The 20,689-nt window shown below is 40.8% G+C and overlaps 1 protein-coding gene across 14 annotated transcripts in view; it reads right to left on the bottom strand.

Annotated features, from left to right (window-relative positions):
* Window positions 1-20,689, bottom strand: part of CDK12 (cyclin dependent kinase 12) — an 82,289-nt gene that overhangs the window by 57,082 nt on the left and 4,518 nt on the right. For 13 of the 14 annotated variants that reach the window (XR_014773317.1, XR_014773318.1, XR_014773319.1 and 10 more), the window contains exons 2-5: window positions 15,932-16,810; window positions 5,046-5,222; window positions 4,362-4,501; window positions 2,383-2,553 (exon numbers count right to left, since the gene is read on the bottom strand). Coding sequence is in view for 4 of the 14 variants with exons in the window: in XM_084751094.1 (XP_084607220.1) it covers window positions 2,383-2,553; window positions 4,362-4,501; window positions 5,046-5,222; window positions 15,932-16,810 (1,367 nt within the window). In the remaining 10 variants the exon portion in view is untranslated. The remainder of the gene's footprint in view (window positions 1-2,382; window positions 2,554-4,361; window positions 4,502-5,045; window positions 5,223-15,931; window positions 16,811-20,689) is intronic. The other variant, XM_084751095.1, reaches the window with a different exon arrangement.

The raw sequence follows: 20,689 nt of genomic DNA, 5'->3' as shown, positions 1-20,689 counted from the left end.
CACACCTGTAATCCCCGCACTCAAGAAACTGAGACAGGAACTTTGACAACAGCTACAGATTGGCCTGAACTACACTGTGAGACTTTGTCTCAAAATTGAAAGAAACAACAAAAGAATATAGAAATCCCATCACTGACTGCAGCGAATACATTTTAAAACATACACTGGAGGTGGTTTCTCAAATTTATGACCAGCACAGACTGTACTTACACAAACATAAATGCTGTAGTTCATTATATACCTCTAACAGCAGTCACATACAACCTACTTAGCTGCACACTGCATAACTAGGTTTAAGATTGGGGAATATTTGCTGGGAGGTGTTCAAATTAAAGCCATATAAATTTTTCCTACGTTTCTTAAAATCAATCTAAAACTACCATAACCCGGGCTTGTAGGTTGTCAATTTGTCTTTTTCTTGTTTGTGTATGTGTGTGTAGCATGCATGTGGAAGTGAGAGGAAAACTCTAGGTTGCCAATTCTGAACAAAAACACCTCTCTACCTGCTGAGCCATCTAAACAGCCCTACATTGTTTTAGGACAAGGTCTCTCGTTTCATATGAAACTCACCAAGGCAAATGGGATGACTGAGAAACAAGTCCCAAGGGATTTGCCTGCTTAATTTCCAGGCATGGAGATTGTATATGTACTCCACCCTACTTGGTTTGGTTTGAGATTTGGGGGGGGGGGGCGCTGTCTGTGTGGGTTCTAGGGATTTAATTCAGGTCCTCACATTTGTTCAGCAATAAATTTAATGACTGAGCTACCTCCCAAGTCCCAAGCAAAGGTCTTACCTCAAATTATTGTTATAAATTTAAAAAAAGAAAAGAAAAAGAATTGGGCATGGAGGCACATGCCTTTAGTCCCAGCACTTGGGAGGCAGAGGCAGGTGGATCGCTGTGAGCTCAAGCCAGCCTGGTCTATAAAGTAAGTCTAGGACAGCCAGGACTACACAGAGAAACCCTGTCTTGAAAAACAAGAAAAAACAAAACAGAAAGAGAAAGCCTTTCTTGAAATACCAAAAACAAAAAACAAAACACACTGTGGAGCTGGAGAAATGGCTCAGTAGTTAAGAGCACTTGTCTTGCAGAGGAACTAAGTTCAATTCCTAGCACCCACATGGTGGCTCATAACCACTTATACCTTCAGTTCCAGGGATCAGATGCCCAATGCTGATCTCTGTGGCCACTGCATGCATGTGGCATGCTTAAATACATGCAGGAAAACACCTGTATACATAAATAAAATGACTAAATGTTTAATAAGACAAAAGTCAAGGCTGAGGTCAACCTGTCAAAAAACTTCATACAGGTAGAACTACACATGGTGGTGTGTCACTTTAGTCCCAGCCCTTGGAAAGTAAATGTCATCTGTAGCTATCTAGCAAGATTAAGGCTGGCCTGGCTATCTGAGGCAACAGCCTAAAAAGTCAACATAGGCAAACAAGCTAAGAAAAAAATAAGTAATATGGTGTGGTGCTATATACTCATAGTCTTATTATTTGGGAGGCTGCTGAGCAAAGAGGTCTGCAAAAATTGGAAGCCAGTCTGAACTACATAAGCCTCTGCCTCAAAAAATAAAATATAACCTAGAGAGATAGCCAAGCATTTAAGAGCACATCATGTTTTTTCAGAGGAAATGAACTTAGTTCTCTGCAATCACAATGGGTGGCTAACAACCACCTGAAACCAGTTGTAGGAGATCCAGTCTGGTCTACATACAAGTTCCAGAACAGCCAGGACTTAAAAGTCCTTGTCTATAAAAGTAAATAAATATAAAAACTAAAGCTGTGTGGTTCAGTAAATATGAGCACTTGTAGCTCTTGCAACAGACCTTTGTTAAATTCCCAGAACTCACATGGCCACTAACAACCACTAATAAACACCAGTTTCTGGGTATCCAGTGCCTCTTCTGGCCTCCATGCAGGCAAAAACATTTATATACATAAAAACAAATAAATCTTTTAAAAAAAAATGTACAACAGCATCCTGGAGTCAGAAGAAGGCAGCTATCTGAGTTAAAGTTTGAGGCTATCCTGGTCTACATAGAGATTTCCAGGGGATCTAGGGCTGCAAAAAGACTCTGGTCTCAAAAAAAATGTTGGGTGCAGTGGTACATGCCCTTATCCCAACCCTCAGGAGGCAGAAGCAGGTATATCTCTGAGTTTGAGGCTACAGAGTGAATTACAGAACTGTCAGTACTATGTAGAAACCCTGCCCACCCCAAGCACTGTGAAAGAACGAAAAAAAAGTTTTTAGAAAGGAGATAGAAAGCTGGCTTGTGGTTAAGAGAGCTTATTGCTCTTACAGGCATACAGCACACATACACATTCAGATAAAACCTCATACACATGAAATTAGAGAAACAAATTTCTGCTATTACCTTTGTCCTTCTTGAAATCCAGTGCATCTTGTTTATCTGTGACAATTTCCTTCATGTTAACAACACTTCGATGAACTAACTGTCGAAGAATCTTGATCTCCCGGATGGCTGTGATTGGGAAGCCCTCTTTCTCATTGTCTAGCCGAACCTTCTTCAGAGCTACTAGTTCTCCTGGGGGTGGGGGACGGGGTGAAGACGCAAACTGTCATTGTGATCAACTTGCATTTCTTAGTTATAGTCATAAATTAGCATTACATGTCCTCACCATACAGACTTAAGCATTTATATATTTATACATAACACCTCTGTGTCCCTTCTTTTTTATTTAGGGAACTGAAATTGAATTTAGAGCCTATGTGGTATGCCTTCTGCCACTGGGATACACAACCAGCCCTATTCCTATTTTCTCAAGTTTTCATATAGATTCATGCTGATTTATAATCTCATTCTTGGTCCAGGTGTGGTGGTGCATGCCTTTAGCCCCAGGACTTAGGAGGCAGAGGCAGAGGCGGGTAGATAGATCTCTGTGAGTTTGAGCCCAGCCCAGTCTACAAAGTCAATCTAGGACAGCCAGAGCTGTTACTGAGAGAAACCCTGCCTCAAAAAACGAACCAACTAAGCAACCAATCAGCCAGTCAACCAAATTCATTCTTTTCTTCCCTGGCTTTCTCATTTCTGAGACAGGGTATTGGTAAGTAGATTGAGCTGTCTCTAACTTGCTATGCTCCTACCTCTGCCTCCCGAGTGATCTCACATGGTAGGAGGAGAGACTGGATTCCTTCCAACTTGTCTTCTAGCTTCCCAATGTGTGCATGACACAAATATGCCAAGACAGAACTGATGGATACACCCATAGTCACTAAATAAATAAACAAAATGCAATACTCTCCCCCTAAAAAACACACAAAACTTTACAGCAAGCAATAAAAACTATATAATAGACAACAAAAAAGCTGAGATTATGGGCAGGCATGGTGGCGCACGCCTTCAATCCCACCACTCGGGAGGCAGAGGCAAGCAGATCGCTGTGAATTCGAGGCCAGCCTGGTCTACAAAGAGAGTCCAGGTCAACCAAGGCTACACAGAGAAACCTTGTCTCAAAAAAAAAAAAGAAAGAAAAAGAAAGAAAAAGAAAAAGAAAAAAAAACCCCACAAAGCTGGGATTATACATACACGCTTTTTGATAGAGTGTTAGTGCAAGCTGTAGGTTCAACTCCCAGCGCCAAAACATAATACAAACCCATATTTAAAACAGACAACAAAAAGTAGAGGATTTAAGCTTTGAGACTATAATCCAGGACTTCATAAATATATGCAAGCAGTCTATATCTGAACTACACCCCTAGTCCAAAAGGAAAACTTTAACACAATACTGCCATATAGTCAGCTTGATGGTCACTCATGGCATCAAACTGCAGACTAAAAACAGGTGGCAGGAGTTATTTTAAACTATGCATGCTCAGACATCCTTTCCTTTGTCATTAATCCTTGAATGGTAACAATATACAGAATTTGCTTTTATTGGTACTGTAAGTATTCTAGAGATGATATAAACTACATAGGCTATACGCAAATATCATGGTATTTTATGTAAGGGAATTGGCACAGGGATGTCCTGGCGCAAACACACTAGCGTGGGCTAAACTATTCTTTTGGAACACTTTAATCTACTGAATAGTAACAAAGTAGAGCCTAAAACTTACTTTAGAAAATCTATTAACATATTAGTAATTGTTAAATTATTATGCTTCTGACACCAACAATTTTATGAAAAGGCTGGAAAGATGGCTTAAAGGTTAAGTGCACTGTCTGTTCTTCCAAAGATCCTGAGTTCAATTCCTAGGAACCACATGGTGGTTCACAACCAACCATCTATGATGAGATCTGGTGCCCTCTTCTGGTGTGCGGGCAGAATACTGTATAAATAATAAATAAATCTTTAAATAAAGAAAGAAAGAAAAAGAATTGTATGAAAATACCTGTGTCTTTGTCCTTGGCTTTATATACTTGGCCATAGGTTCCTTCTCCAATAATCCCAATGATGTCAAATTTGTCCACACAGCGCTTCCCCCAATCACTTTCTGTTTGTCGTCTTTCTCCATAACGAGGACAACAAATTCTAAGAAGAAAGCAAGTAAAAGTTACTTTCTGCCATCAAGTGACAGCTGTTTATAAAATTTAAATGGCAGATATTAAGTAAACAGTGTTTGTCAACAGTTATTATGGAATTCTGGCTTCAAAAGGTATACGGTAGTGGTAGGGTGTGTGAGTGTGTTCACTAAACACATGGACTGCTTTTCAAGAAAAAAATATGGTTAGGGCTGGGCATGGTGGAGCCTGCCATTTTTTGGTTTTTTTGTTGTTGTTGTTTTGTTTTGTTTTTTTGAGAGGCATGATCTTACTACGTAGCTTTTTCTCTGTCTGTCTTGAAATACTCTTAAATTGAAGCACGTAAGGTGCTGGTGAGATGGCTCAGCAGTTTAAGCCATGAATCAAGAGTTCAATTTCCAACACATAAAAGCGGTGGCTTACACCCAACTCTAACTGCATTCCCAGGGGTTATCATCTGGGACACAAAGCATGCATGTAAGGCACAGACATACATAAATACAAAACACCCATGTTCATAAAACATAAAAATTACACATCCCTGTAAAACTTACTTTGGTCTCTTTTTATATGGTTGTTGAGGTGGTGTAATCGACTTTGGCTCTGGAGAATCTGGAGGAGATGGATCCCCACCTGGTAGCTCGGGAGGAAGAGGCAAGTCTGTAAGCAAGTGGCGGGTCCTCTGCTCCTTCTCTTTCTTTACAGGCTTTGAAGGAAGTATTTCTTTTGGACTAAATAGAGATAAGAATAAAAGATTATTCAGAGACTTTCCAAAGAACTTTCAAAGAACATTATAATGGCTAACTATCAAAAAGATTACTCAGGTTTTACTTGTAAGAGGTAGATAGATGGTTCAGTGGTTAAGAGCACATATGACAGCTCACAATTGTCTGTAACTCCAGTCCCAAGTAGTTACATGCCCTCTTTCCACCCCCCCCCACCTACCCCCCCAGCCCCGACAAGACAGTTTCTGTGGAGTGCTGGCTGTCCTGGACACGTCTCAAACTCAGAGAGATCCGCCTGCCTCTGCTTCCCTTAGTGCTGAGATTAAAAGTGTATGCCACCACACCTGGCTTACATGCACACTTTTGACCTCTGTGGGGTGCAGGCACACACATGGTGCACATACATAAGTATAGGCAAAACAGTTATACCCGTGCAAATAACAATAAATCTAAAAAAAAAAAGTTAGAACTTGAATGTGCTTAAAATCTAAATATTAATATTGGGGGTATACTTTTAATTTAAAATTTATTTTTTTAAAAAATTAACGTGTGTTAGCCGGGCGTGGTGGCGCACGCCTTTAATCCCAGCACTTGGGAGGCAGAGGCGGGCGGATCGCTGTGAGTTCGAGGCCAGCCTGGTCTACAAAGTGAGTCCAGGACAGCCAAGGCTACACAGAGAAACCTTGTCTCGAAAAACCAAAAAAAAAAACAAAACAAAACAAAAAACGTGTGTCTGTGCACTACATGCATGTAATGATGACTGTGGCGGGTAGACGAGGGCACCAGACAGCTTGGGACTGTTGTTACAGGTGAGTGTGAAATGCTATGTGGAGCTGAGAACTGCACGCAGGTCCTCTAGAGGAGCAGGCACTGCTCAAAAACAGTGAGCCATCTCTCTAGCCCATCATGGTAAAATTCTTGCCTAGCAGGTGCCAGACCCTGGGTTAAATGGCCAATACCTGGTGAAAAAGGAGCAGGAAGGACTAAAACTTGGTAATTTATAGGCAGGTGGGTCAGAAATGAAGAGGACAGCCTCAACTATACAGTCAGCTTTAAGGCTGGTAACTGTATCGGATTTCGTTTCAAAAATCCAAAAATTATAATAATACAAAAACTCTCCCTAATGGCACACCTGAAATAAAATGTGAAAAGCTGTAACATATGACTAAAGCTCATACAATTCATGAAATGTACTTTGTAACAAAAGATTTAAATGAAAGAGGTCATTAACACTATTTACAAGATTTAAAAAGAATATAAGAAAAGGAAATTCTATATCTAAGTGTTTTACAGCTAAGTCTGAAATCAAACCTCCTGAAAAAATAGGCATTAACTAGTTTAGATGTTTGGAAATAAACTACAATCATCTGTGACCAGACAAACTAAAAACTCTCCAACTAAAAAGGTAAGAAAGTTCAAGAAGCAATTTCAGACTGTTTTAAAAAAGACGTATTTATTTACTATGTATACAGTGTTTTGTACCAGAAGAGGGCACCAGATCTCACTATAGATGGTCATGAGCCACCATGTGGTTGCTGGGAATTGAACTCAGGACCTTTGGAAGAGCAGCCAGTGCTCTCAACCTCTGAGCCATCTCTCCAGCCCCAATTTCAGATTTATTAAGGCCTTGACAGGAGACACATAACCAGCAAATTATAGTAGTCAATATGAAAAAAATAAAATAAAGACAGTTTCTAGAAACTGGAAAACTAGTCAAATTTTGGACCTTTTTGGTTTCTTGCAACAAGGTCTCACTATTTACTCCTGCCTGGCCTGGAATTCACAGAAATCCTCCCATCTTAGCCTCCTGTGTACTGGGATTACAGATATGTGCCACAAGGCCTGGTAAATACAAAATTTTAAAATAGATTTTAAAATTGTGTATGTGGGGGCTAGAGAAGTGGCTCAGCAGTTAAGAGCACTGTCTGCTCTTCCAAGAGGCCCTGAGTTCAATTCCCAGCAACCACATGGTGGCTCACAACCATCTATAATTAGATCTGATGCCCTCTTCTGGTGTGCAGGCGTACATGCAGAGAATGCACTCTAAATAAATAATTATTTTTTAAAAATTGTATATGTGGCTTATGCACACGTGTATATGTATATATGCATGTATGTGGGTATGTACATATAAGAGTGGATGCTCAAGCAGGCCAAGTATCAGGTTCCCTAGAGCTGGAGTTACAACGGATTATGAACCAGTAGATATGGGTGCTGGGACTGAACTTGGGTCATCAGCAAGAGCAGCAACTACCTCCAACTGCCAATTCGATTCTTCAGCAACCCCTCCCCCATTTTTTTTCATTTGTATGAATTCTTTGCCCACTACATGCATGCCTGGTGCCTAAGGAAGAGGTAATCCTCCATGTGGGTGCTGGGAATTGATCCCAAGTCCTCCTCTCTCTCTCCCTCTCTTTTTCTTTTTATTTTGAGACAGAGTTTCTCTATGGAGCCTTGGCTATCCTGTACTCACTTTGTAGACCAGGCTGGGCTCGAACTCAGAGATCCACCTGCCTCTGCCTCCCAAGTGCTAGGATTAAAGGTGTGCGCCACCACACATGGCTGGGTCCTTCTCAAGAACAACAAATGCCCTTAACCACTGAGCTAACTCTCCAACCACCACACACTCCTCCCCCGACCCTTTTTTTCATTTTATGTTTTTGAGAGAGGATTTCTGTGTAGCCTTGGCTGTTCTGGAACTCACTCGGTAAACAAAGCCGGCTTCAAACTCAGAGATCCGCCTGCCTCTGCCTCCTGAGCACTGGGATTAAAGGCGTGTACCACCATTCTGACTAATATATTGAAATTTATTGATGCAAGATTTTGACCTCTTCAGATTAACTTGGCCTGAACTGATAGAACATGTCCTAGTAAAGATTCTTTAAAACTTTCTTAGCCGGGCGTGGTAGCGCACGCCTTTAATCCCAGCACTCAGGTGGCAGAGGTGGGTGGATCGCTGTGAGTTCAAGGCCAGCCTGACCTACAAAGTGAGTCTAGGACAGCCAAGGCTAGCACAGAGAAACCCTGTCTCAAAAAACCAAAAAAAACAAAACAAAACAAAACAAAACAACTTTCTTATAATTGAACCTTCCATAGAATTTTCTTTTTTTTTTTTTACCCCCCTTTCCAAGACTCTCTGTGTAGTCCTGCCTGTCCCAGAACTCGCTGCGTGGACCAAGCTGGCCTTAAACCCACAGAGATCCTCCTGCCTCTGCCTCTGGGACTAAAGGCAAGGGCCACCATACCTGGCATCATGTAACTTTTTCAATGATAATAAACTAACTATATTTGAAGCTGGGAAGTAAATCTTTAGGAAAAAAACCTAAATGTGAAACAATAGACTTAAGTAATAGTCATGAGATAGTTCAGACACTGAGTTTTTCTCCTGTAGTAAAGAGAACTAAAAACAAAAACAAAACAAACAAACAAACAAACAAAAAAATCAATCAATCTCTCTCTCTTGCTCACTCTCTCCTGACAAGGTTTCTCTGTGTAACCCTGGCTGTCCTAGAATTTGCTCTGCAGACCAGGCTGGCTTCAAACTCACAGAAATTCTCCCGCCTCTGTCTCCTGAAGGCTAGGATTTAAGGCATGTACCACAACTGCCAAATTTAAGAAAATCTTTTAATTCCTAAGAAATAAGATTTATAAAGAATATTTGATAGTATTCATGTAATTCCTTCTTAGAGTATTTAAAAATTAGAGAAAATTTAAAGGCTTATATTTTATTCTATCTCAGTTTTCATTAATAAACTTCCTTCAGGTCAGTCAGTGGTGGTGCACGTCTTTAATCCCAGTACTTGGGAAGCAGAGGCACGCTAGTCTAAATTCAAGGCCAGCCTGTTCTACAGAACTACTTTCAGGTCAGCCATGGCTACAGTAAGAAACCCTGTCTTAAAAACAAAGAAAAAACCTGGGCGTGGTGGCAGCAGAGGCTGTGAGTTTGAGGCCAGCCTGGTCTAAAAAGTGAGTCCAAGACAACCAAGGTTACACAGAGAAGCCCTGTCTTGAAAAACAGCAACAAAAAACAAAAACAAAGGAAAAAAAAAACAAAAACAAAACTTTCTTTGGTAGAAAACTCTGAGTGCATATCTTTCTTTAGCGGGAAGTATTTAAATGGGAAGTTTAAGGTTATCATACTTCAGAGACTTCTCAACTGTGGCTTGTGTGGTACAAACTGAGTAGATTCCTTACTCTGTCTCATTTAGAAAGAATCAAAATGATATAAATTAAGTAAGAAGCTTTACCTCTTAAAATCACATTCTAGAGGGTGGGTAGTAATGACTTTAGTTGTTGATTTCAGACAGGGTTCCTGTACATAGTTTTGTAACTCACTATGTAGGCCAAGCTGGCCTTGAACTCACAGAGATCTGTTTGCAACCTCCTCTAGAGTGCTGGAATGAAAGGCATGTAGTACCAGCACAGGCTTTAGCACTCTTCTTCCTTTCCTACCCTCAGAGACAGGGTTTCTCTGTGCAGCCCTGACTGTCTTAGACTCACTCTGTAGACCAGGCTGGCCTTGAACTCACAGTGATCCGCCTGCCTCTGCCTCCCTAGTGCTGGGATTAAAGGTGTGCGCCACCACACCTGGCTCTTTAGCAGTCTTCTTTAAAGTGATATGTCAGTTCTTAAGATTTTAAGAATTTCTGCAAATTTATAGCCAAGTCGCTCCAACCAATGAAATCTGAACCACTAAGAGTGGTTTCAAACACAGAAAGACTGGATATCCCATGATTTAATGTTGAAAACAAGATACCTCAGAGCTGGGCATGGAAGCTGAGGCAGGAGATTTGTCATCAGCCAGCCTGGTCTCTAGAATGAGTTCCAGGATAGTATGGGCACAGAGTAAGATTCTGACTTAAAAAACAGAGATAGCAGCCAGGCATGGTGGCACATGCCCTCTAATCCCAGAAGCAGAGACAGGTGGATCTCTGTGAGTTCAAGGCCAGCTAGGTCTACAAAGAGTCTAGGACAGCCAGGGTTATTACAAAGAGAAACCTTGTCAATAACAATAATAATATAATAACAACAACAATAATAAATAATAATAATAATAAAAAAGATGTTTTTACAATATATTTAAAACCTTGAAAACATAAGAGAAGGTAGAATGAGGACCCATATGAATCCAATGTTTAAGTATCATTGTTTTTACTATAAGACACTAACTGTGCCAACTATGGAAAGCCTGACATAACAAAAGAGATATTATATGCCAAAACAATTACCAGGAAATACTGATGCCTTCACCCAGTTTCTCATTCATGTTTGTTTGTTTGTTTGTTTGTTTGTTTTTCAAGACAGGGTTTTTCTGTGTAGCCCTGGCTGTCCTGGAACTCTCTTTGTAGACCAGGCTAGCCTGGAACTCACAGAGATCCACCAGCCTCTGCCTTACCAGTGCTGGGATTAAAGGTGTGCACTACCAAGGCTGGCTGGCTCACACTTTTTTACAGGTTCATATGTGCCCAAACTCTATGTATAAGAAACAGTTGACTCCTACCCAAATTTTATAATCTTGAAATTTCTGGAAATGAAATTTAAATTAATCTGTAAATATTTCTCATTTAATATGTTACCGCATGCCTTTAATCAAAGCAGACAAGAGGCAGAAGCAAGTGGATCTATCATCAAAACTCAGGCTAGTCAGCTGCTACATGTGTTGTTGTTGTTGTTTTGAGACAGGGCTTCTCTACATAGAGATGAGTGTCCTGGAGCTCAGGGTAAAGACCAGATGGCCTTGAAATCAGAGAATTTTGCTTTGTGTTCTCAGCCAGGCGTCATGGCGCACGCCTTTAATCCCAGCACTCGGGAGGCAGAGGCAGGCGGATCATGGTGAGTTCAAGGCCAGCCTGGTCTATAAAGTGAGTCCAGGACAGCCAAGGCTGCACAGAGAAACCCTGTCTCAAAATACAAAAGGCTTTTGAATTATCATTAACTAAGTTGCTTTGTCACCAATATAAGCTTTATGTTATCAGAATACTATTTTATTCTAGTTATTTCAAATATTTTATTATTTTGTGTATATGGGTGTATCCATTTCTATGTACCATACACATTTGGACCTGCAGAAGTGACAGAAAGTTATGAACTAATATGTGAGTGCTGGAGGGTGAACACTGCTCCTCTAAAAGAGCAGCTAGTGTCCTTTATCACTGACGTACTGCTCCAACTTCCCAACTTCCTTCTTAACTATATGCACAGTCGTTTCACTGGATCCTACGCGATGCCTCTACATCAGCCTCCTGAATGCTGGGATGGCAAGTGGCGACCAAGCTCAGTTTAAAGGTCTTAGTCAGGATGTGTCTGTCTCTATCCTTCTCTGTCTCTTGTATTGTTATGTGTATAATGTATGTACATGCTAGTGTAGGCCTCTACACACGTGTAAAAGGTGTGTGTGTGTATGTGTGGAAGCCAGAGGTAGTCTCTTGTCTTTTTTTGTCTTCTTCTGGTTTTTGGAGAGTGGGTTCTCTGTGTAATAGAGCCCTGACTTCCCTGAACTCACTTTGTAGACCAGGCTAGCCTCAAACTCACAGTGATCCTCCTGCCTCTGCCTCTCTATTGTTACCTAGCAGTGCATAACTGAGACAGTATCTCTCAATGAACCTGAATCTCATCAATTTGTGGAGTCTGACTACAGAGACTGATCTCTCTCTTGCCTCAGTCTCAAAAATAAAAGACAAAGTCTGCATTGCCATTTACTATATTTAATAACTTATAAATAGAAAACAACTAGTTATCAGACATTTAATAATGACACTGGGTGAGGCATAGCTGCCCCCACTTTTAATCCTGGCACTCTGGAATTAAAGCAGAAAGATCCCAGGATTCTGGAGGCAGAAACAGGCAGATTGATGAGTTCCAGGCCAGCAAGGGCTACATAGTGAGACCCTGTCTCCAAAAATCCCCAAATACACAAATACTTCAAATTGAAAACAAGAGAACTGGCTTTGGTGGTAAATACAATCCAGTACTATCTCACGGCCAGCTAAAGAAGGAGAATGACTGAATCCTAGGAGTTCAAGAACAGACTAGAAGCAACCTTGCCTCAGAAGGAAAACAATCATCTCTCCTCTCCCTGCCTCTTCCACCACCCATTATTACAGTAGAACATTTTTAAGGCACACAGAGGGTAGTCTGAAAAAATATAGATCTTACGAACTAAAAAGAATAAACAGGACTGGGGGAATAGTTTAGTCAGTAATCTATTTGCTACCCAACCAAGAGGATTTGAGTTCGAACTTTAACACCAACATTTAAAAAAAAAAAAAAAACTGGGCCTGGTGGCACAGGCTTGTAATCCCAGCACTTCTACCTCTAGGGAGGTAGAAAGGGAAATTCAAAGGGCTGGAGACATTGTTAAGTTGTTAAAAGCATTTGTTTCTCTTCCAGAGGGGCAGAACTTAAATTCCTACAACCTACACGGTGGCTTACAGGCAGCCATTCCAAGGGATCGGCTACCTTCTGATGCACAAACAAATATGCAGGCAAACACTTATAGATAAAATATCTTTGTTTGTTTGAAATAGGGTTTTTCTGTGTTACCCTGGTTGTCCTGGAACTCACTCTGTAGACCGGGCTGGCCTTGAACTCACAGAGATTGCCTGCCACAGCCTGAGTGCTAGGATTAAAGGAGTCCGCCGCCACCACCTAGCTTTCTCTTTTTCTTTCTTTCTTTTTTTTTTTTTTAAGACAGTGCTTCACTATGTAGATCAAACTGGCCTACAACTAAAGAGTTCTGTCTGCTTCTGCCTCCAAAATGTTGGTATTAAAGGCCTACACTCAGCTGGGTAAAATATATTTAAAAATTAAAACAAAACAAAAAAGGTGAATGACTCTTGAGGGAACAACAACCAAAGTTTACTTCCGTTTGTACACCTGCACTCTCACACAAAGAATCATCACTCAAATTACTGATGTCACCTAGAAAGTATTAAGTTTCAAAATTGGTTTGCAATGTAAGATAAGAGGTACTTACTTTCTTTTTTACAACAGAAAATGCAACTCATTCCCTAGAGAATAAGAGGGCAGGATCTCAACAGAAAAACCAGTAAAACTACACTTCCATACCACGTCCCTGGCTAAAGCACCTGTTTGTAAGTCTTGTTCAGCAGGTATGGCCTACAGATTAAAAATCTTTCATAATGCCACTTATGAATAATCAACATTCAAAGTATCCATTAGAATGCAGAGGCAGGTGGATCTCTGTGAGCTCAAGGCCAGTCTCGTCTACAAAGCAAGTCCAGGACAGCCAAGGCTACTTAGAGAAACCATGTCTCAGGAAAAAACAAACAAACCCCAACAACAAAAGCAAACAAACAAACAAAAAAAAACACCCTTAAGCTCTTTCCACCATCCCATTGTGAGTTATAGTCTAATTAGCCAAGACTCCTCATATTACTCTTTTTTCACTGTAGAATAAGTGATTGGGGGTGGGTGGGTGGGTGGATGAGTTTGAGACAGGGGACTTCACATAGGCTTGACTGTCCTGGAACTGGATCTGTAGACTAGGCTGACCTGGAACTCAGAGATCCACCTGCCTCTCTCTGCCTCCCAAGTGATAGGATTAGAGGCGTGTGCCACTGTAACCCAGCAGGATAAGTGATTTTTAAAAATTATATCACTCTACAAATTCTCTACAGATATTAAAATATTAGAAAAAGAAAACAGCTGACAAATCGGCTTAGTTTGTAAAGATGCTTGCCATGAAACCTTGTTGACCTGACTACCATTTGCAACTATGCAAAACAAAAACCAACTCAACAAAATGGCCCTGATTTCCACAAGTACAACATAGTATGCGCGCACACACACACACAGACAAACACACGCATACTATAAACATTAAAAATTAAAATAAAGACACGGGGCGAAATGTGGTTATCTAAGACCTGAAGTATGAGAGTGTCCTTTGGGCTCCAATAAACACATGTGCACGCGCATACACACACAAAATTAGTACACTGGGATCAGAAGTTTAAGAGTGCTAATTGCACGCCGGGTGTGGTGGCGCACGCCTTTAATCCCAGCACTCAGGAGGCAGAGGCAGGTGGATCGCTGTGAGTTCAAGGCCAGCCTGGTCTACAAAGTGAGTCCAGGACAGTCAAGGCTAACACAGAGGGACCCTGTCTCGAAAAACCAAAAAAAAAAAAAAAAAAAAAAGAGTGCTAACTGCTCTTCCAGAGAACCTGGTTTGGTTCTTAGTACTCACATAGCAGCTCACAAACACTGTAACTATATTTTCAGGGGACTCTAAAAATCTCTGGCATTCATGTGGTACACATATATTCATGTATGCTCACACACATGCACATATATAAAAAATATTCAAAATACAGTAAAGTTGGGGCTGGAGAGATGGCTGAGTAATTAAGAGCACTTGCTACTCTTCTAGAGAGTTCCAACACTCACAGGGCAGCTCAGATGTTTGTTTTTCTTTCAGGACAGGATTTCTCTGTATAGCCTTGGCTGTCCTGGATTTGCTTTGTAGACCAGGCTGGCCTCAAACTCAAAAGATCCACCTACCTCTGCCTCTCTGAGTGCTGGGATCACAGATGTGTACCACCACACCTGGCTTGAATCATCATATTCTTTTTGTTTGTTTGAGACAGGGTTTTTCGGTGTAGCCTTGGCTGTCCTGGACTCACTTTGTAGACCAGGCTGGCCTTGAACTCAGTGATCCACCTGCCTCCCAAGTGCTGGGATTAAAGACGTGTACCATTCATTTTCTTATCCCATGAAATCCATCACCACCTTCTGACCTTACATGGTACACATACATATGTGCAGACAAAATAGTCATACATGCACAACACACACACACAAAAAATCTAGGTTAGACAGTGGTGGTGCATGCCTTTAATCACTGAGTTCGAGGACGGCCTGGTCTACAAGGTGAGTTCCAGGATAGCCAGGACTACAAGATGAAACTGTCTCAAAACCTACCTAAAAAGACTAAAAATTAAATTTACATCAAAACATTTTAACAAGCTATAAATTTTAATTCCTGTCAGGCATAGTGGTACATGTCTATAATCCCAGCATCCAGGATATTGTGTCAGGACTGCTGTGAGCTTAAGGATACCTGAGATGATATAGTGAGTATTACCAAGACCCTATCCATGGTCAGACCCTAAAAAGGTGGCCATCAAGATAATCTAAAAGGTAGGGGCTGAAGAGACGGCTGAGAGGTTAAGAGCACTGACTGCTCTTCAAGAGGTCTTGAGTTCAATTCTCAGAGCCACATGGTGGCTCACAACCACCTATAATTAGATCTGATGCCCTCTTCTGGCCTGCAGGTGTACATGCAGCTAGAGCACTCACATACATTAATCATCATCATCATCACCACCACCATCATCATCATCACCATCCGGCAGGTCAAGGCACTTGCCACCAAGCCTGATAACTGTTATCTGAGATCTACAGTAGAGATTTGACTCCTACAAATTCTCATCTGGCCTCCAAACTAAGACAAAATATATACAACTCAAAAATATACAAACAAATGTAATCTTAAAAAATGAAGAAAAGAAAACCCCCACAAAGTTGTAATCTCTATTCTCAAGGACTCCAAGAATAGACTTTTCCACTAAAAAACAAAAAGCATTTCCTAATCATAAATACATAATTAAAAGGTATTCTAATGGTTTCAAGAGACTTAAAAAGAAAATATCTATCAGGAAGACTGACCTCTTTCATCCTATTATGGGACTTACCTATCCATGTCATCATCTCCAGGTAACAGGGGAGGGAGAGGCAGAGGAGGCAATGTTGAAGTTTTCAGGTGTGGAATAGCAGCTGTTACAGACACTTGAGTCTTCACAGAAACCTGTACAGGGGGCTGAGAATTTGTCTGAGAGGACAGAGTAGATGTCCTTAGGTGAGGGGAAGAGGGCAAAGTTGAAGCACTGGAAACAGGAACTTGACTAAATAGTGGTTGGGGAGGAGGCAGAGGTGGCTGCAGTGGAACAGCTGGTAGTGGAGGCAAAGGTGGTAAAGGGGGCGTCTGAGGTGGAGGGGTAGCAGATGGTAAAGGGGGTGGAGATGTGACTGTGGGGAGAGGAGGAAGGGCCTCCTTTTCTGATGTCTCTGTTTCCTTTGAAGGAACAATCACCTCCTTCAGTGCTATAGGTTTCGCGTCCTTTGTTCCCTGTGCTTTCAAATCCTTAACAGCAGGATGCTTCTGCAAGTTCTCATCCAGCTTTACTTTCCCTGTATCTAAACAATTTTTCACCTCTGTATTTGAATGTGCTGTATTTACCAGTTCAGTGTCTGGGGTAGATTTTTCTGACTTTATACTTTTGGGTAATTTTTTAGACTCTAACCCTGACTCCTTCATCTCAAGTTTTTCTTTTTTAGGCAAAATTATAGGTGAACCCTTGGATTCTTTTCCATCCATTTTTGCTGCTGCAGCAGCTGCTGCTCTTTCCTTCTTTTTTCTACTGAGTTCAGCTCCCAGGCTAGAATTCAATGGAAGCCTGACAGGTGAGATACTGGAATGTCGGCTGCGTGACCCGGATCGCTTCTTTTTACTATGAGAAGATGAGTGCCTTGAATATGCAGGACTTCTACTTCTGGACTTCATGGATTTCCTACTGAAAAAGAAAAAAAAAAGTCAGTTTGAAATACACAATATACAGAGATACAAAAAACAAAATTGGTCAACAAACAGGGTCTAGAACTGCAAATTTAATTCCATTTTTTGTTTTGTTTTGGTTTTTCGAGACAGAGTTTCTCTGTGTAGCCTTGGCTGTCCTGGACTCACTTTGTAGACCAGGCTGGTCTTGAACTCACAGCCATCTGCCTGCCTCTGCCTCCCCAGTGCAGGGATTAAAGGCGTGCGCCACCACGCCCGGCTCAAATTTAATTCTATTTTGAGTTATCAATCTTGTTTATAATCACAGCATTTAGGAACCAAGGCAAAGGGATTACTTAGACTGAGAAGCCATTAAGTTCCTGCCAGCTTGGGCTATATTCAGACCTTGTTCAAAACCAAACAATAAAAAAGAAAAAAAAAATAAGGGGTTGGAGAGATGGCTCAGTGGTTGACTATGTACTGATTGAACAGAAGGCTCAGGTTTATTTCCCAGAACCCACAGTGGGCACATCCACCTGTAACTCCAGATCTGAGGATCTAGAACCTCTGGTCTTCAGAGGCACCTGCATTCATGTACATGTATGTACACAAATACATACATAATTTTTAATTTTTTATTTATTTATATGAGTATTCTTTTTGCATGTATGACAGAAGAGGGCATCAAATCCTATTATAGATGGTTGTGAGCTACCATGTGGTTGCTGGGAATTGAACTCAGGACCTCTGGAAGAGCTGACAGTGCTCTTAACCTCTGAGCCATCTCTCCAGCCCCATAAAAATAAATCTTAAAAAAAAAAAGAAAAAAGAACTACCCATCTTGGTGTGGTAAGATGCCTTTAGGATCTTTCTGAATTCTGTTTTCTCTACAAAGGAAATTCCAAACCAGCCTAAGATTCTGTCTCCAAAAACAAAAAGTGTTTGCTTCGGCAGCACATATACTAAAAGTGGAACAATACAGAGAAGATTAGCATGGCCCCTGCACAAGGATGGCACACAAAAAAGAAAAGAAAAAAGCAAACAAAAAACAGAGCTGGCATGGTAACAGCACTACTTGTAATCACAGTATTAAGTAAGGAGGCATAGGCAGAATTGTTGTAATTTAAAAAATTAAAATATAAATAAGCTGGGCTGTGGTGACACACACCTTTAATCCTACCACTTGGCAGGCCGATCTCTAAATCTGAGGCCAGCCTGGTCTACAGATGAAGTTCTAGGACAGCCAAGGCTACACAAACTCTCTTGGAAGCCAGGTGGTGGTGATGCCTTTAATCCTAGCACCTGGGGGGCAGGGGTAGGGGCAGGGGCAGGGGCAGGGGCAGGGGCAGGTGGATCTCTGTGAGCTGGAAGCCAGCCTGATCTACAAGAAAGTCCTGGACAGCCAGGGCTGTTACACAGAGAAACAAGGGGGAAGGGAAGGGGGAACACAACTCTCTTGGGGAAATAACCAAACAAAAACAGAAAAGCACCAAAAATTGTCCACTACTTATTTATGTTTTCTTTAGTTGGTTTTTGTTGTTTTTCCAGACAGGGTTTCTCCGCCCTGGCTGTCTGGAACTCACTCTTTAGAACAGGCTGGCCTTGAACTCAGAGATACACCTGCCTCTGCCTCTTTTTTTTTTTTTTTTTTTTTTTTCTGCCTCTGCCTCTTGAGTGCTGGAATTAAAGTTGTGCAATACCACCACCCAGCTTGCCCACTACTTATTTAAAAGGAAGAAGGCAAAATCAGAATGAAGCCACATTCATAATGATTACTTTGAGAAACTTTTATATTTGATAATTTCAAAGCATCAGGAAGGAATATGTCTCAATAACCTATTTTTACTCTTTTCTTTAAGATGTATAATTTTATATGAAGGATGCTTTGCATACATGCATTTATGTAAGTGTATCATGTCTGTGCCCAGTGTCCACAGAAGTCAGGAGAGGCATTGGAATCCCTGGGACTGGATTTAGAGATGTTTATGAGTCACTGTGCTGGAAATCTTCCTCCAGAAGTCATAACCACTTAACCAATCCTTCAGCTCAACTTCGAACTTCTTAACTAGGGTACTACTTTACAGCATCAGCTTACCATAAAGTTGTGCTTATAGTAAACAAATGCCCATATACAAAATTTGGAATTTATTAACACATAAACTTTTTATATTAAAATTTTAAAAATTTAAACAATTCTTGGTATCTTTTTAATTTTTAGGTACTGAGGGCTGAACCTTCTATTTGCTAAAGGAACAGCCTACTACTGATCTGTATTACCTGCCCTGACACTTCATATCTTTATCTTTTAGTGTTCTGAGGCTTAGTCTTACTACATAGACTAAGCTGTCCTAATAGTCTTAAGTCTACTGAGTGTTGATATTAAAGGTCTTACTCAGCTCCTTTAAAAGAAAAATGATTTCAAATCAACTTTTTAGGACATTTAAGACAAAAATTACTGCACAAATAAACTTGTTTTGGTTTTGAAGTGGGATCTTACTCTGTAATGGGATCGGTGGCTCTGGCTGGCCTGAAATTTGATATGTAGACCAGGCTGGCCTCAAACTATGCCTGGCTTTAGTCAACTTCTTAACTGCTGAGCCATTTTTTTTCAGTCCAACAAATAAAATTTTCATGAGGAAGGACTGTGACACAAAATCTGGGAATCAATAGAACAGATAATTCCAAAGTCTCATTAACTGATTACTTTTTTACTATAGCCCTGCTTAAGAATCAGTGTGTAAAGAACCAACAATCTAGCCAGGCAGCGGTGGTGCATGCTTTTAAGCCCAGCACTCAGTAGGCAGAAGCAGGTGGATTGCCGTGAATTCGAAGCCAGCCTGGTCTACGTACTCTCTCTGGTCTACAGAAAGAGTCCAGGACAGCCAAGGTTACACAGAGAAACCCTGTCTCAAAACAAACAAACAAACAAACAAACACAAAACAAAAATTTTTAAAAAGCAAAAAACAAACAACAATCCAAACCATTAAAGCTCTGACTAGAGCCATGCATGATGGGGTACTCCATGCTTTTAATTTCAACAATTGAGAAGAAGAGGTAGGCAACTGCATTTGAGCCAGTCTGGTCTACATAGTGAGTTTCAGGCCAGCCAGGGCTGTACAATGAGACCCCGTCTCAAAAAAGAAAAAGAAGGAAAAAAAGAAGAAGAAGAAAAGGTATTGAATCTGTCTGGACCTGGGTATGGTAGCAAACACCTTTAATTCCAGCACTTGAGAGGCAGAAGACGGTTAAATCTGTGAGTTCTAGGCCAGCATGGCCTACATATCGAGTTCTCTCTGAACATGGAGACCCATGACTAGGGAAACTTTCTCTCATTAATAAATTTTATCAGGTGGTGGTGGTGAATGCTTTTAATCCCAGCACTAGGGAGGCAGAGGTAGGCAGATCTGAGTTTAAGGCAAACCTGGTCTACCTACTGAGTGAGTTCCAGGACAGCCAGAGCTACACAGAAAAACCTGTCTGGAGAAACGCAGATAGATGGATGGATGGATGAAAAATAAAAGATAATTTTTGTTCTTTCTGTGCATGTATATGATCTGTGGAGGTTAGAGGATAACTCTGAAGTCAGCTTTCTCCTTCCACTTTACATGACTTCCTCAGAACTCAGATCAAACTAAGGTCCATTATTTTGGCCTTTTTGAAGGTTTCAAGCAGCCATGGCTGCCTCAAAAATCAAAATCCACTTGCTACAGTTTTTCAAACACTGGGCTTATGTGTGTACCATGTTGCTCATGTTATTTACTGTTGAGAAGTCCAATAAATAAAAATATGCAATGTACACATATAAATAATGCTCTCTACAAGCCAACAAAAATGTTCATTTTTTCCAATATTATTTATGTTTATATTTGTATCCCCACTACCATATTGTCCCCTAGT

The sequence above is a fragment of the Acomys minous genome (genome assembly GCF_964271855.1).
Source record: "Acomys minous genome assembly, chromosome: 12".
Classification (NCBI taxonomy): domain Eukaryota; kingdom Metazoa; phylum Chordata; class Mammalia; order Rodentia; family Muridae; genus Acomys; species Acomys minous.
The sequence above is the reverse complement of the archived record's forward strand: the minus strand, read 5'-3'. Positions and strand labels throughout refer to the sequence as shown.